The sequence below is a fragment of the Caretta caretta genome, chromosome 6 (genome assembly GCF_965140235.1).
Source record: "Caretta caretta isolate rCarCar2 chromosome 6, rCarCar1.hap1, whole genome shotgun sequence".
In the NCBI taxonomy this organism is placed as follows: domain Eukaryota; kingdom Metazoa; phylum Chordata; order Testudines; family Cheloniidae; genus Caretta; species Caretta caretta.
Genome location: NC_134211.1, coordinates 82,007,546 through 82,025,203, shown reverse-complemented (window position 1 = coordinate 82,025,203; position 17,658 = coordinate 82,007,546). Strand labels below are relative to the sequence as shown.

At 40.4% G+C, this 17,658-nt stretch overlaps 1 protein-coding gene across 13 annotated transcripts in view; it reads left to right on the top strand.

The window, feature by feature from the left end:
- HEATR5A (HEAT repeat containing 5A) overlaps window positions 1-17,658 on the top strand; it is a 128,324-nt gene that overhangs the window by 91,054 nt on the left and 19,612 nt on the right. For all 13 annotated transcript variants that reach the window (XM_048852593.2, XM_048852589.2, XM_075129748.1 and 10 more), the window contains 6 exons: window positions 1,737-1,805; window positions 2,554-2,733; window positions 11,370-11,604; window positions 12,085-12,333; window positions 13,899-14,026; window positions 16,533-16,680. In XM_048852593.2, coding sequence (XP_048708550.1) covers window positions 1,737-1,805; window positions 2,554-2,733; window positions 11,370-11,604; window positions 12,085-12,333; window positions 13,899-14,026; window positions 16,533-16,680 — 1,009 coding nt within the window. The remainder of the gene's footprint in view (window positions 1-1,736; window positions 1,806-2,553; window positions 2,734-11,369; window positions 11,605-12,084; window positions 12,334-13,898; window positions 14,027-16,532; window positions 16,681-17,658) is intronic.

The window sequence follows — 17,658 nt, the reverse complement described above, 5'->3', positions numbered from 1 at the left end:
TCAGGAAGGAGTTACCCATTTCCACTTCTTATAAATCCAGCTCCTCTCTATTGGTCTGCACTACCCAAGATGGGCATAGGTGTGAAACACACAGGCTCTGGCTTGAAGTGCTCCCCATATTTCTGTTACCACAGAAAGTTAAACTAGCAGAAACTCCATCTGGGTTATCTGTCCACAACAAATTTGAAGATAGAGACTTTACAGATACCCTGGAAACAAATGAATGCTCATTTGCATCCTGCACAGCATTACCTGAGACTTCAAAAAAAATCTTTGTGACACAATCACTCATTCAGCATGAGATCTGCATGGCAAAATTTATAGTGAAATTTGATCTTTGGCTGCAAAAAACATTTCAATCTCTGGGTCTATAGAATAAATGGTTTAAGTAACTAGCAAGATACTTTTTCAATAGGAATTTGGTCTATAAAATAAATGATTTTAAAAAAAGGAATTTTGAAAGATTTGCACAATTTAATGAATGTTTCAGTTCCTTTGAGGGGCGGAAGGGAATTAAGATGAGAATCTTTAGGGTCAAAGTATCAGCTTTTGAAGATCCAGTGTAAGGGAGAAATTTAAAGAAGAATTTCCTAACTATAGAGACCAGTGCTTAAATCAGGTTTTATCTGTTGTTTAATAATTTTCTTACAGTATTACCCAGAGGCCCCAGTGAGCCTCACCCCATTGTGCTAGGCACTGTACAAGTTCATATAAAGATACATTCCCTGCCACAAAGAGCAGTGCATCTTAAGTTTAAGTTCTCATACGCAAACTTAAGCAATGTATCCTAAGTTCTTCTACAAGAATCTTTTAAATCATCAGGGAAAATTTCTCTTCAGTTGCCTTCAGTGAAAGTAACACTCAGCATGAAGGATTGGTGAAATCCATGTGCCTCGATCAGTGTCTCTTCATACCTTGTTCTTTGTGAAATGAGTGGGGTTTGTGTTCTGTCTCTTTTACTCCCGTAGGTACACAAGTTAAAATCTGTTTATCCTAATTATTAATATTGTGCTGCTTTCTTTTCCTTAAACCCAGCTTCCCCTTACGTAAGGAAATCCCACCTCTTAAGTGTCTTTAGGCCCGTCGAGGTTTGGAATAATGTTTTGTTAGGTTTGGGAAACTTTTTATCGGGTTAAGAGTTCAGGGAGGAAAAAGCTTTCTTTGTTCTGGTTTTTAAGACCCTAGCAAACAGGGGAAACAAGCTTCAATCTCACTGTCTCAAAGAGGAAACCATCTCTTTTATGGAAAAAGCATAACTGTTCTGTCAGATTGCTCCTCGGTCTCCCCTTTTTCTACCCTCCTCCAAACAAAGATTCTTCATACCCATCACTGAGGGATGGCTCAGGGATTTGAGCATTGGCCTGCTAAACCCAGGCTTGTGAGTTCAATCCTTGAGGGGGCCATTTAGGAATCTGGGGCAAAAATTGGGGATTGGTCCTGCTTTGAGCACGGGGTTGAACTAGATGGCCTCCTGAGGTCCCTTCCAACCCTGGTATTCTATGATTCTATGATCTGGCCACAGAACCAGTCTGTATCTGTAAGACAGCAACATCTTGGGATTCCAGGTAATACCTGGCAGCTAGCTACTAGAGAGAACAATACAGTTCTCCAGCAGGAACTAACTTCTAATCATTTTCCCAATCAAATCATGGTGTAAATAGAAGGGAACTGTATAGTTTATAAGAAAAATTGAAACAGCCTATTATTTTGCTAAGTGTTGAATGATTTCTCTTTAGGTTGGAGCTGCACTTCGGCCTGCCTTTGCTCCAGAAACCCCGCCTGATGTCACAGCAAAAGCATGTCAGGCAAGTGTTTAAAGCTAAAACTTTCAAGTGAAACCCTTTCTAAAAATTAATCTCCTCTGATGGATAGATTTTTAAGCCAGAAGATTAGTCTGATGCTGTACATCACAAGCAAAAGGATTTCACCCAGTTACCCCTGTTTTGAGCCCACTAACTTTATGCGTTGTCTTAAAAGTTCTTCTGAGCAAATTATGTATCACTTTCTGCTAAGGACAGCCTTTAACCTCGCTCCCTGTGAAAACAGTGGAAGATGGCAGCCATTTTGAGAAGAGCAATTCTTTTTTGAATTCTCTGTGTCAAAATATTATTCATCAGCCTGTGCTGAAGAAGATTGTCATTTCTGAAGAATAATGTCAAAAAGTTACTATTATTCGATCAAATTTATTTTCCAAAACTATCCCTTGCACTGGATCCATTCAGCAGGGAAGGTAAGAGGGGGTGACTCTGCTGTTGCATAGGCAAAATTGGGGAATAGGAAGGAGAAGGAACTGTGGTTGTGTTGGAAATGTTGAGGTCACAGAAGGGAGGCGTAGAAGTGGAGGAAACTAGCCAGCATGCACGGCCCCTGAGTTGGATACAGTAACCAGAGTGTATTCAATATTAATTCCAGTTAACATTGTTTTTAATTTGGGACTAACGATACTATACCTGACTGGGGAAAAAAAGCTTGTTTAGTAACTTTACAGATAAAATTGGACTATCTAAATTACATTTTTTTCCTGTGATCACACTTTCTATTGTACATCACTAGGTTTGCAGTGCCTGGATAGCAAGTGGTGTAGTTAGTGACCTTAATGACCTTCGAAGGGTTCATCAGTTGCTCATATCATCCTTGACCAAAGTACAAGCTGGAAAAGAAGCGCAAAGTCAGCTGTACAATGAAAGTGCCTCAACTATGGAGATATTGGCTGTGCTCAAAGCTTGGGCAGAGGTTAGTAAATTAGATTTATAACAGGATTCTTGGCAACTGTATGATGAGAGTATTGAGCTGTCCTTTCAAGCATAATGAAATAACTTTATACAAATTACAACCATGATAAGTTTGCTATTCTCTACTGAATTTACACACAACCAAATGTATGAACACCTATACACTCAGTTTGTGATAACAAAACTTGCTTTAATATAAAAATTAAATGTGGTCACACAGGTGCATTTTAAACCTTATAAAGTAGTAGACTTGTTAATATTCCATAGTGATTCAATGTCAATTTTAAATTGAGATGGCTTGGATACTTGTGGTTGTCCATTGTAGTTATCTATTTTGGATATACATCATTCACCAGTGAAGTTGTAAATTTAATTGGCATTTAATTTGTCACAGGGATGCTCTGTAGGCGAACATGTCTCAGGCAAGGTATACACATTTCTCATTGTATGACTGCCTGCAAGTTCAGTTAGGCAGTATGGACTTATTCATGTGATCTAAGTGAGTTGGTAATGTGGGCTCATTTGAACAACATACTTTTTAATAAAAAGAAAAGGAGTACTTGTGGCACCTTAGAGACTAACCAATTTATCTGAGCATGAGCTTTCGTGAGCTACAGCTCACTTCATCGGATGCATACCGTGGAAACTGCAGCAGACTTTATATATACACAGAGAATATGAAACAATACCTCCTCCCACCCCACTGTCCTGCTGGTAATACAGCTCACTTCATCGGATGCATACCGTGGAAACTGCAGCAGACTTTATATATACACAGAGAATATGAAACAATACCTCCTAATACAGCCAAAAGCGAGGATGTGCAGCTGGGAACAAAGAAATATAGATCACACTTACAAGGTGAGGGACTATGTCCTGCAGTGCAGTGATACTGAAAAGAATTACGGGGTAATAGTGGATAATCAGTTGAACAGGGCTCTCAGAACAACACTGCAGCTAAGAGGGTAAATACAATAATTGGATGTATAAGCAGGGGAATACTGAGTAGAAGCAAGGAGATGGTATTACCTCTGTACACGTGATTATTGAAACCATTACCGGAATGTGGTCTTTGGTTCTGGTGTCCACACTTGATAAAAGATATCAGAAAACTGGAAAGGGTTCAAAAAACAGCTACATGAATGACTACAGATCTGGAAAACATGCCTTATAGAAGAAGGATTTTGGGTGGACTCCTCCTGAAGGTCGAAACAACAGACTGGACTTCTCCATAGAGTGCTTCCGCCAACGTGCACGGGCTGAAATTGTGGAAAAGCAGCATCACTTGCCCCACAACCTCAGCTGTATAGAACACAATGCCATCCACAGCCTCAGAAACAACTCTGACATCATAATCAGAAAGGCTGACAAAGGAGGTGCTGTCGTCATCGTGAATAGGTCAGAATATGGACAAGAGGCTGCTAGGCAGCTCTCCAACACCACTTTCTACAAGCCATTACCCTCTGATCCCACTGAGGGTTACCAAAAGAATCTACAGCATTTGCTCAAGAAACTCCCTGAAAAAGCACAAGAACAAATCTGCACACACACACACACACACACCCCTGGAACTCTGACCTGGGGTAGTCTGTCTGCTACCCAAGATCCATAAACCTGGAAATCCTGGACGCCCTATCATCTCAGGCATTGGCACCCTGACAGCAGGATTGTCTGGCTATGTAGACTCCCTCCTCAGGCCCTATGCTACCAGCACTCCTATCTATCTTCGAGACACAACTGACTTCCTGAGGAAACTACAATCCATCGGTTATCTTTCTGAAAACACCATCCTGGTCACGATGGATGTAGAAGCCCTCTACACCAACATTCCATACAAAGATGGACTACAAGCCATCAGGAACAGTATCCCCGATAATGTCACGGCAAACCTGGTGGCTGAACTTCGTGACTTTCTCCTCACCCATCACTATTTCACATTTGGGGACAATGTATACCTTCAAATCAGTGGCACCGCTATGGGTACCCGCATGGCCCCACAGTATGCCAACATTTTTATGGCTGACTTAGAACAACGCTTCCTCAGCTCTCGTCCCCTAATGCCCCTACTCTACTTGCACTACATTGATGACATCATCAACATCTGGACCTATGGAAAAGAAGCCCTTGAGGAATTGCACCATGATTTCAACAATTTCCATCCCACCATCAACCTCAGCCTGGACCAGTCCACATGAGATCCACTTCCTGGACACTGCTGTGCTAATAAGCGATGGTCACATAAACACCACCCTATACCGGAAACCTACTGACCGCTATTCTTACCTACATGCCTCCTGCTTTCATCCAGACCACACCACACGATCCATTGTCTACAGTCAAGCTCTATGATACAACCGCATTTGCTCCAACCCCTCAGACAGAGACAAACACCTACAAAATCTCTATCAAGCATTGTTACAACTACAATACCCATCTGCTGAAGTTAAGAAATGGATAGACAGAGCCAGAAGAGGACCCAGAAGTAATCTACTACAGGACAGGCCCAACAAAGAAAATAACAGAATGCCACTAGTCATCACCTTCAGTCCCCAACTAAAACCTCTCCAACGCATCAACGATCTACAACCTATCCTGAAGGATGACCCATCACTCTCACAGATCTTGGGAAACAGGCCAGTCCTTGCTTACAGACAGCCCCCCCAACCTGAAGCAAATACTCACCAGCAATCACACACCACACAACTGAACCACTAACCCAGGAACCTATCCTTGCAACAGTGCCCTTTGCCAACTGTGTCCACATATCTATTCAGGGGACACCATCATAGGGCCTAAGCACATCAGCCACACTATCAGAGGCTCGTTCACCTGCACATCTACCAATGTGATATATGCCATCATGTGCCAGCAATGCCCCTCTGCCATGGACATTGGTCATACCGGACAGTCTCTACGTAAAAGAATAAATGGACACAAATCAGATGTCAAGAATTATAACATTCATAAACCAGTTGGAGAACACTTCAGTCTCTCTGGTCACTCGATTACAGACCTAAAAGTGGCAATACTTTAACAAAAAAAACTTCAAAAACAGACTCCAACGAGAGAATGCTGAATTGGAATTAATTTGCAAACTGGATACAATTAACTTAGGCTTGAATAGAGACTGGGAGTGGATGGGTCATTACACAAAGTAAAACTATTTCCCCATGTTTATTCCCCCCCACCCCCCACTGTTCCTCAGACGTTCTTGTCAACTGCTGGAAATGGCCCACCTTGATTATCACTACAAAAGGTCGTCCGTCCGTCCCCTTCCCCCCCGCTCTCCTGCTGGTAATAGCTCACCTTAAGTGATCACTCTAGTTACAGTGTGTATGGTAACACCCATTGTTTCATGTTCTCTATGTATATAAATCTCCCCACTGTATTTCCACTGAATGCATCCGATGAAGTGAGCTGTAGCTCATGAAAGCTTATGCTCAAATAAATTTGTTAGTCTCTAAGGTGCCACAAGTACTCCTTTTCTTTATGCCTTATAGTGAGAGACCCAAGCAGGTCAGTCTATTTAATTTATCCAAGAGTAGAGTAAGAGGTGGCTTGATGCTGGTCTACAAGAAACTGCATGGGGAAGACAGTTGATAATACACAGCTCTTAAATCTATCAGGAAAAAGGATTAATGAAATTCATGGTTAGAAGCTGAAACTAGACGTAAGGAGGGCCATAATGGGTCAGACCAATGGTCCATCCTGTCTTTGAATAGTGGCCAATGCCAGATGCTTCAAAGGGAGTGAACAGGAAAGGGCAATTTACTGAGTGATCCATCCACTGTCATCCAGTGCCAGGTGCTAGCAGTCAGAAGTTTAGGGTAATATGTGTTGTGTCCAGTGCAATAAACTGGATAGCCTCCACTCTGCTGTTGGACTTCTGCCTGCGTTATTTTTACTCTTGCGGGGGTTTGTTCTTTGTGTTGTTGTTTTTTCTTTGTGGGGGGAGTGGTTATTGGCCTCAGTTTGAAGAATGTTTATTATGTGAATCTGGCTCTCACGTGTCCTCTAAGCCAGGGCGCTCAAACTGGGGCCAAAGTTATTACATGGGGCTTGTGAGTATATGCACAAAACAGAGAGCAACTGCTATAAAATATATAATTTAAATCTAACGTTTTAGAAAATTACACCCACCTTTCCATTGTGATGTAGTGTATTTATTTTGAAGTGTATTGTAAGCGTATAATACAGTGATCGTTGTTCCTAAACAAAATATATATTTGTATTATCACCACTTTAAGGAAATTGGACTCTGGAGATTGTAGTATTTTGCATGCAGGTTTGTTGTCTTGAGGCTAAATAGGTGGGACTGAGACAACATTAGAGCGCTTGAATGTTCAGTTGCTGAAGAGCTACATTAAACCACAGACTAAATCACAACACTGAGATTGTTAAATTATAAATTACTTTTTTTTTCTTTTTTTTTGTGTGTGCCAATCAGACACACAAGCAGGGGCAGTGCTACAGGAGGCTTGCGGTGGCTATCCCCACCCCAGAATTTGCCTTAACCCCTCCACAGCCCCTTCTCCCAGAGCAAGGGTCAAACGTTACACAGAAGTAAGGGTGTCCTGGTATGACATTGCCACCCTTACTTCTGCAGTTCTGTGCTCCTGCTGGCAGCAGCATTGCCGTCAGAGCTGGTTTCCTGGCCAGCAGCTGCTGCTCTCCAGCCACCCGGTTGTGGGGCAGCACCTACTTCCAGAAACAGCATAGAAATAAGGGTGGCAATGGGAAACTAGTAAGCCTGCTGTGAAAAGTGATATTTGTATGTTCATTAATATCACTTTTCACAGCCTTCCAGCTAGCTAACAAGTCTGCTGTGAGGTCTATGTTAGTAAGTCTTCTGAGAAAAGTGAAAACAAACATCACTTTTCACAGCAGACTTAGCACCCCATTGCCACTCTTACTTCTGCACTGCTGCTGGCGGCTGTGCTGCCTTTAGAGCTGGGTGGCTCTGAAAGCAGTACCCCTGCCAGAAGCAGTGCAGAAGTAAGGGTGGCAATGGGCAGTAAGTCTGCTGTGAAAATTGATATTGACAAAGTTTCTTCATGCCCCCCCCCCAGCATTAAACAGTAACTATTTTTTAAAAAACTTTTCTGCTTATAACAATAATTCAATAAAAATGTGTTAAAAATGGCAAGAAAAGGTAAATTCATTTTAAACAATAGGGTTATAAATTTACCATTTAAAGTACTGTTATAAATTAAGAACACATTTTTTATATTTAAGGGAGGTTGCACTCAAACAGACCACACTGAAAGCTGCAGTCAAGCAGGCTCAGGGCAAGCAAGCCCAGAAAAACAAACTAACAGACAACAAACTCACCCCAGACTATTCAGACTAGATATAAGGCACAAAATGTGAGTAATTAACCATTGGGATGTGGTGATTTCTCCATAATTAGAAGTCTTTAAATCAAGACTGGATATCTCACTAAATGGTATGCAATCGTACAAACATCTACTGCATGTTTGTGCAGTAGTTAGGGGCTTTGTGGCAGGAATTACTGTATAGGTTTCTATCGCCTGTGTTATGCAGGAGGTCAGACTTAAGGTCATAGTGGTCCCTTCTGTCTTTAAAATCTATGTATCTGTTAATCTGTTTCTAGAATTAAAGGATTAGAAATGTCATTTAATGGATTTTTTTAAAAGCAATTTAGATTAGAGGGATACCCTAAATCAGACTTGATTAGGGATAATCCAATACCGTGCCAAGTGAAATAAAAATCAAGATTAGTAGGAGCTTCATTGTGAAAAAGTAAGCGATGAGATTGTAATAATTAGGATATATAGCGAACACTTAATGATTATGACCAAGTTTTTAAGTGGTGGTCCCAGAACTGCTGAAGTTTTCAGTTGACCTTCAGTGACACTTTCTCCACACCACTCATGATTTTATATATCTCTATATACATGACTTGATTTAATAAAGAACTAAAGGGAGGTAATATAATTAATGCTAATCAGCATGGATTAATGAAAAATAGATCTTGTCAAATTGACTTTATCTCTTTTTTGATAAGGTTACAAGTTTGGTTGATACAGGTAACAGTTTCAGAGTGGTTAGTCTGTATCAGCAAAAAAGAACGAAGAGTAGTTGTGGCCCACAAAAGCTTCAGCTCAAATCAATTTGTTAGTCTCTAAAGTGCCACAAGTACTCTTCCTTCTTTTTACAGATAATAGTGTTGATGTAATATACTTAGGCTTCTGTAGGGTATTTGACTTGGTACCACATGATTATTTTGATTTAGAAACTAGAACATTAAAGCATCAACATTGTACATATTGAATGGATTAAAAACTAGCGAACTTATCTATAATTATAATGTAATTGTAAACAGCAGTCACCATCTAGTGAGATAATGCATGGATCGGTCATGGCCCTACACTGTTTTAAACAGTTACATAAATAACCTCGAAGAAAACATAAAATCTATTCCTGATAAAGTTTGTAGATTGGGGGAGTGATAAATAATAAAGAAGGCAGGTCACTGATACAGAAAAATCTGGAGCATTTTGTAAGCTCAGAGGAAGTAAACATGTCCCCTGAAGGTGGGACAAGAAATAATAAGCTTCGTCTGCAGCAAGGGGATTCATGTTAGGTATAAGAAAAAACTTTCTGTACAGATAGTTGAGCACTGGAATTTCTTACCTAAGGAGGTTGTGGAATCCCCATCACTAGAGGTTTAGAAGAAAAGGTTAGACAGACACCTGTCAGGGATGGTTTGGCCCTTTGTCCTATGCTATTTAACATTTTTATCAATAACTTTGGAAGAAAATATAGCCCCATCACTGATAAACTTTGCAGATGACACACAAATCATTAATCCTGCCTCAAGGTGGGCAGATAAACTAGATAGCCTCTTGAAATCGCTTCCAGTCCTAGATTTCTATGACAAATGCAGGGTCATATATTTGGGACCAAAGGCCATACTTACATGAGAGGGACTCTATCCTGGAAAGCAGTGGCTGACAAAAATAGGGTGATCATTGGTGGATAATCTGCTGAATCTGAGCTCCCAGTGTGACTGTTGTAACCAAAAACATGAATGTATTAACAAGGGTAGATCAAGTAGGAGCACAGAGGTTTCATTACCTCTGTGTTTGGCACTGGTATGACTACTGCTGGAATACTGTGTCTGGTTCTGGTGTCCATAATTCAAGATGGATGATGATAAATTGGAGTGGGTACAGAGACGAGCCACGAGAATGATTAAAGGGTTGGAGAATGTGCCTTATGTTAAGGTCCTGTGTCAATGTTTGTTCACTGCAACATCACAGGAAAGTATTTGAATTTCATGCATTGACTCTGAGTCCTGTTCTCCCTCACCTGCCCTTGCCTCCCCAACTGCTGCAATTTTTCCAACAGTGGGGAGACAGAAACAGGCCATCCCAGCTTCTGCCTCCTTGCCTGGGCTGCAGCTGCTCATGGAGAATTAGCAGGCTGGTGCCATGTTTTAGGAGGGTGGTGGGCTGAGGGGGGTCGATATCTCACCACATGGTGCCGTCCAGTCCAGGCAGGGATCAGGACCCAGCTCACTCCAGACTAAGTCCACCACTGCAGGGAACATGGGACAGTGCTCACAATGCATAGCTATTAGGAGCCTCAGGCTCATCCCCTCACCAACAGGCCTGGGGGAGACACTGCAGCACCAGTCGGCAAGGTGCTGAGCCCAGAAAGCTGAGCCCAGGATCACCACTTGGAACATGAGCAAGTGTGTGCAGGGTGTCCTGCCCTGAAATGGTGTCGGGGGTGGGAGGGCTGTCATAGTGTGGGGAAAATGGGATGAGACCAGGATCCATCCTCCTCATGCCCCAATCCCCCTGCCAGGGCAGGGCTCCCTCACACACTTGTTTGTGCTCCAGATCTTGGCCACAGCTCTTTGACAGCTGATGCTGCATTGCCTCCTCCGGGCCTGCCTGGGGGCAGAGATGGGTCAGCCTGGGGTTGGTCAGCCAAGGCTCCAAATCACCATACATTGTGGTCATCTTCCTCCCTGCCAGCCAGCTGGGCAGGAAGTTAACCTCCCACGAGCAGCCAAATTAGCCCCAAACCATGATTTTTTTTTCCAACTGAAGGGAGATGGAACCAGGCATCTGTGCTCCTCCCTCCCCACTGTTGAAAAAATCACAGTAGTGAGCTAATTTCATTATTTCTTTGCAGTGTGTGAAATCTTTATTTACACAGGGCTTTTGCTTACAGTGAAAGACTCATGCAGCTCAATTGATTTAACTTCTCAAAGAGAAGGTGAGGGGTAACTTAATCACAAAGTATAAGTACCTACATGAGGACAGAAATTTGATATTACAGGACTCTTTGATTGATAACAAGATCCAATGGTTGGAAGTTGAAGCTAGATGTATTCAGACTAGAAATAAAGTGCAAATTTTTAATAGTGAGAGTCACTAACAATTGAAACCACTTACCAAGGATTGTGGTGGATTCTCCATCACTGATAATCTTTAAATCAAGCCTGGGTATTTTGCCGGAAGATATGTTCCAGTTCAACCACAGCTATTAGACTTGAAGCAGGATTTAATTCAAGGAAGCTCTGTGGCCTGTGACGTGCAGTAGTCCCTCCTGGCCTTAAAATCTATAACTATTGCTCTATCTCTCTCAATCTTTGAACAGGTTTACATAGTTGCAGTTGAAAGAGAAAAAAAACAAAGTGATGCACACAAGCAAACTTTGACAATCACAAACTCTACAGATGAAAGCTACAGAGATTTAACTTCGTCAGCCGATGGACTTCTGGACCTAGTCCAGGCGGACCTTGGGACCCTAAGCAAACTCTGGCTTGCTGCACTTCAGGATTTTGCTCTCTTAACTTTGCCTTCAGAATATGCCTCTCAACTTCCGGTTGAAGGTATGAAGGCAACTATGTACTTTTATTGGTGTTCGATATAATTTGTGTGTGTGTGTGCTTTATAATATCTCAGCTGAATTGTGCCTACTCACAGTATATAACTTTTTCACAAAATAAGATGTAGTTGATACAGAACCAGCACACTATAATTTTGTAGCTATTTACCACAAAATCAATTACTGTGTTTAGGATAGAGTTTTCTCTGGGATGGAGAAGTAGTGGATTTTTAAGATGAGAGGAAGAAAAAAGAGTTAAAGAAACTTACTTGATTCTACTTGCCTTTTTATTGATAATTCTTTTTATTAACCACAACCCACCAGGTCAGCTCTGGCTCTTAAACAATTAAGAAATACAATGAAATGTTATAAAACACAAATACCATTATAATAACAGAAAAGAATCCCAAACCTGTAAGAGAAATTGTTTACAACTAAAAATAGTCACATCATTTAAAACTCTGACTGTTCTTTTTTTTTTTAGGTGGTGCATTCTATACTGCGGAGACAATTGAAAATGCAAGACCACACTATCACAACTCCTGGGCTCTAATTCTTTACGCTACAGCATTATGGCTCACCAGCACAGGTTTCCTTGTGGTTGATCCAGATGAAGGAGTAACTAATCTCTCCAGACCTGTCACCCCAACTACAATGTGTCAAGATTCCTCCTCCAGGGCTGCAGTGAAATCTCCTGAGGATGTGAATACTGACATATTTCATCTTATTTTGGGTTGGTTGATGAGCGTGTAATCTGTCTAGATTTTAAATTCTGAACAGTAATTTCAGTATAAATAATACTGTTGACACTCAGTAATGCTTTGGTTGTCTGCTCTTAATTTTGTTGGTGAAGAATTGGTATGTTGGAAGTACCTGTGGCAAGAATTGGTTTTTATGTTGGGGACAGAATTGCTTCCTGTCTTTCTGATTATGCTGGGAAAAAATATCCAATGCAAGGTAAACAGAACACATGCCAATTTACTGCTATGCTCATAAACCTTCTAGTGCTTCTGCTTCGAGTTTAGGACCAGATTCAATTTTGGTTACACCAGTGTAACTATAAGGTGACGCGACTGACTTGATTGCAGTTACTCTGGAATATAGCCCACAGTTTTAAATAAGATTTTGTTTAACCTGGCAAAACATAGACTCTGCATCTGAGGCCCAACAGAACAGTTTTGTTATTTCATTCAGGACTAGGGTTAGCAGGCCCAGGGTTCATATAGACTACTTTGCCACATTTAGCTAGTGAGGTGGAGTTTGTAAATAATTAACTACATGATTAACTAAAAACTTCAGCCTTTTTGTGAAATAAAACTACTAAGTCTCAGCCTTTAAGTTTCTAAGCTATGTTTACAGTTTCTCTGTAAACTTATCCTGTCATGTAAATCAGTATGTCAAGAGTTCACATCCTACATTCAAGGTTCTCAATTTCATGCAAAGGCAAAAATTCTGTGGGGTGCTTTTAAGAATTTTCCTCCTAATTAGTGGACTCAGATCTCAACATTTTCATTTCTATCTGTGATTTTTTAAGCTGATTATGATTTGTTTCTATTCTATTGCCCAAAAGTTTGTCTGTTCATAATTATTTCAGATACTGTATATTCATAAAGGAAGACAAGGTCTATAGTGTTAATTTAAATGGAATATGGGGCCCAAAGATGTTAAAATAACACAGTCACTGTCCATCATTAAACAATGTTAAAAAGGTCCGGTGTCCCAAGAGATGGTTGGGGGTGACAGTCATGATGATGAAGCTCGCTTTGGTGGCCTCTGTCTGTTCTTCCGTATTTCCCCCAAAGTCTTTCTTCAATGACCCAAAAGGGAGTGATGGCTGGGATAACCCATTTTCTTATTTTGCCCATCAGTTAGGCCAAGTTTCTGACACGCTAATTTTGGTTCATTAATTTCCAGACTCACATTTTCTTGTTTACCATACATGACCTCAACACGGTCCTTGAGTTATATCAGAGGGCCTTTTTGTTTGGACTAATCCAGGGGGGTTTCTTGTCTGGTTTTCTTGCACCTATTATACATTCTTTGTTAAAAATAACTTGACCTACTTTTCATGATTAATTCCCAAGCAGACATAGGCCCAATTGTCACAAGAAGTCCCTGCCCAAAATGTTTACAATTGAAGATTAATTTACTTAGGCATACAAAAATATAAAAGATGCATATGCTGTTTCAATGTCTTTTCAGTGCATTGACAGCATACTTGTCTTGATTTACAAAATGACTTTAAATGTGTTTTCAGTAAAGCCTATGTTTTTTTGTTTTTTCTCCTATAATTTACAGGAATTAGTGTGGAATTTCTCTGCTCGCCTCGATCAGATGCAGCAATGGAAAACATTACTGCTTGCCTACATGCTCTGCAAGCATTTCTTGATGTTCCTTGGCCTAGGTCTAAAATAGGTGGTGATCAGGTAACATGCTAATTTAGAAAATATGAGTTGGAATTCCAGGGTATTGTGACAGTGTCTGGTATCACTTAGATCTCGCAGCTGACCTTGAATCTACAATAATTTTTCATTTGCTGGTCTGTGGCACCGATTGTAAACACTGTTGTCTGGTAAGAAATGTGGCAGTTAGTTAATTCTCTGACTCTTGTAGATCCTGAGACTTTTTGGCTCTCTTTGAGTGTGTTGATACATTGACTTCACCTAAAAGTTCAGATTTTGCATTCCAAATGTTTTTACTGAAAATTTTATAGAAATAGAAAGAAATAATAAACTAAAATTTAATTAAAAAGAAACCCACCTATGTGAATACTATCGAAATCATTGCTAGACTGCCACTTAGTTACAGTTTGAAAGATGACTTAGATTTGTAGCATGGCTGGTTGTCATTTCTCTGACTCCAGTCAAGGAACAGCATGTCAATCTCTGGAAGGAAGGAAGATCCCAGGGTATGTTAATGTAACTGCGAAAACTAATCAGATAAACCATCCTTTCAGAGGATATGTCTTCACTACAGAGTTAGCCTGGGCGGGCACCTCCACTACATAGCCCTATTAATGCCAGACCTATGTGGATGCATCCACAGTGGTGCTACACTAACTTATTTGCCCATCAAAAAAGTGTTGCTCTTTTATCCATCAGGCATTGCGTACGTGTTAACCAGTCAGTCATTATTTTGTTGTTCTGAATGAAACGTTAAAAACTACGTCTTTTGAGACCTGCCTGAACACGTTACCTGGGTAAGTCCTGACTGTTCTGGGCCACTATTCCCAAAACCACATTATAAAATAAGGACTCTTCCATTTCAAGAGCAAACTGTGCTGTACTGTATCTTTCAAAGTACTGTAAATAGATATGATTGACCCTTTTGGAAGTAAATATATATCACATCACTTCTGATTATGACTAATACTCCTTCATAAAACCCAATCTTGTTTAAATGTAATTAAAGTTAATTAAAGGGACATGTCATGATTTGGTTGCCTTATGACGAATCCACAAACTACTCAGAGTATCCCAGCCTGGCCTCATTGTAATCTTTGTTTATGTACAGCACAGTTTAAATGAAATATATATCCTTAGGAAGCAAAGCAGATATCGCAGTCTCCCTTCATTTGTGTGAAGTGATACTTGTGATTTTTTTTTAAACAAAGAATTGAATGCATGCAAAATATTTACCAAGCACAATCCATGACAAAAAGTATTTGTTTGAAGAAGGCACCAAGGCTGATACATTTGTGACCAGAATCAAGGCTTTTGCTGGCACAGCTGAACTCCTCATACCGTTTTAATTGGAATTCTACCTTTCAGTTGTCCCTAAAGCAAGGAAAATTGTCTGGTTCTCAGACCCCAGTTTACCTCTTTCGTATGAAAGCCTTGTCTTCCACTTTTACTGTTGGGAATTCTTATCACTTTATGGTTCTGTATCATACAGAACATTCAATAACTTCTGTAGCTTAAATAATACTACTTACATCTTTAGTTTCATGAATCATTGTTTTAAATTTCCTACTTTTTTTTCTTTTTGATCCTGTGTTTGAAGCTTGACAGGTTGGAAACTAATGTATGTTTGGTGTAAGCAATGAGGCCTCTCCTTCCTTTAAGATTTTTGGGAACATTGACGGGGAAAGGTCCTTCTCACTATATGCTCCAAAATTTAGAAGTGTAGATTGATGGGTTGGTTTTTTTTAGCTTCAACTTCTGATTTTCTGTGTGAAGGCAATGGGGTTGCATGTGAACAGAAGTAAGTAGGAACAGAACTTAGCTTCTCAGCTTAGGTGAAGATGGAAGGAGGCTTTCAAGAAAATGACTGTGTGGAGTTAAAAAAAAATCATTAATTCCTTCTATTTTAATGTTATGCATTGAAACAGTAACATTTCAGATGTCAAGTACTTGAGGTTAGAAAATTAATATGTAGGAGAGTATCTGCGCTTTGGCAAAACCATTAGATAGATAAAAAGAAGAAAAAAGCAATGATTTTCAGCTGCTCCTAATTAGAAATGATCAAATAAATGTAATGAGAATACAGTTCACAAGGCTCTGACAAAAATGTATACCATCTTATTACAGTTTTATATTTACACAGTTGTCCTCCATCTGTTTATCAGGGATGACTTTGTACTTGCATCTTAAGCAATGACTCTATGGAATGGGCAGTCTAGACGCAGTCCACATAGGTATTTTGAAGACATTACATAAAGACATAAAAAGGAAAGCCTGGAGTGAGAGAGAATACAATTATAGCTTACTGCTACTTTGAAGCTTCATTTTGTATCTCCTGTCTCACTCTGAGGTGAATAGAAGTTCACCATAGAGTATTCTGAAGTCCAAGCTGTTTATGTTCAATTTATGTCATCTGTTGCATTTTAAAAGCATTGTATAAATTTATATTAGAATACTTAATCTCTGATGCTTGTGGGTAGTAAATAAATTGATGTGAATATCAAGACTTTGAACATTTCTTTTGCAACAGGAGCTTGGTGTGGAGTTGCTGAATGTTCTGCATCGACTGATCCTAACCAGAGAATCGCCTGATATTCAGCTTGCTACTCTTGAAGTAGTCCGACAGATTCTTTTTGCAGCTCAAGAACATGTGAGAGAAAAACGGAGAAGTGCAGAAGGTATACAATATACTGTTCTACAATATACTGTATAAACTTTTTATGACCAAACTTATTCCATCAATAACCTGTAGATTAGTGGCTTTATTTGTTAAAGTTGCTAAGAAGTCACTAATCTCATTGACTTCACTGGGAGACAAAGATATTCGGTACTTTAGAAAATCAGGCCACGCAAGACTAAATAGGCCAGTTGTAAAATTGCAATCACAGAAGCGTCATCTTTTTCCTCGTATGGAAATATAAAGTAGAGTTTTTAAATAAAGCAACTGTGATCAAGTTACTCATCCATCTCCTAACAGCATTGAGTACAGCCGTTGAATTAAGCATTTTCTCCTGGATTAGATACACCCTTTAACATTCAATATAATTAAATTACAGGTTTTTCTTCTGTTTAGAAGATGTGGAATGAAACCAAATTTTATTTCCTATAAAAATAGTACATATGCACATTTTTTCTTCTTCAAGTGCTTGCTCATATCGATTTGAATTAGGTGCGTGCATGCCACATGCATGGTACGGGTCAGCTCTGAAGCCCCCTGGAGTCACGCCTTCGTGGCGCCGCGTATAGGGCCCTGCCAACCCGCCGTCTCCAGTTCCTTCTTACAGTCCGTGATAGTCGCTGGAGCGTTGCATCTCGTCTTCAACGAGCGATCCTCTAGCCTATTATCTGTAAATAGTTAAAGATAGTTCAAAAATTTTGTTTTAGTTAGTTTGACATCTGGACTTGGGGCACTGGGGGGTGTTTCCCTCCCCCACTTCCGCATCCCTCTCCCGGACCCGGGGCATGCCTCAGACCCAGGGGTTTAAGCCGGGCAGGGTTTGCCAGAAGCATATGCCCGAGGGTAACCCACACTCGGCTTGTCTAAAGTGCTTGAGGGAGTCCCATCAAGCAGACAGGTGCAAGATCTGTAGGAGCTTTTGCCCCCGCACAAAGGAGGAGAGGGATCACAGACTAAAGTTGCTGCTAATGGAAGCAGC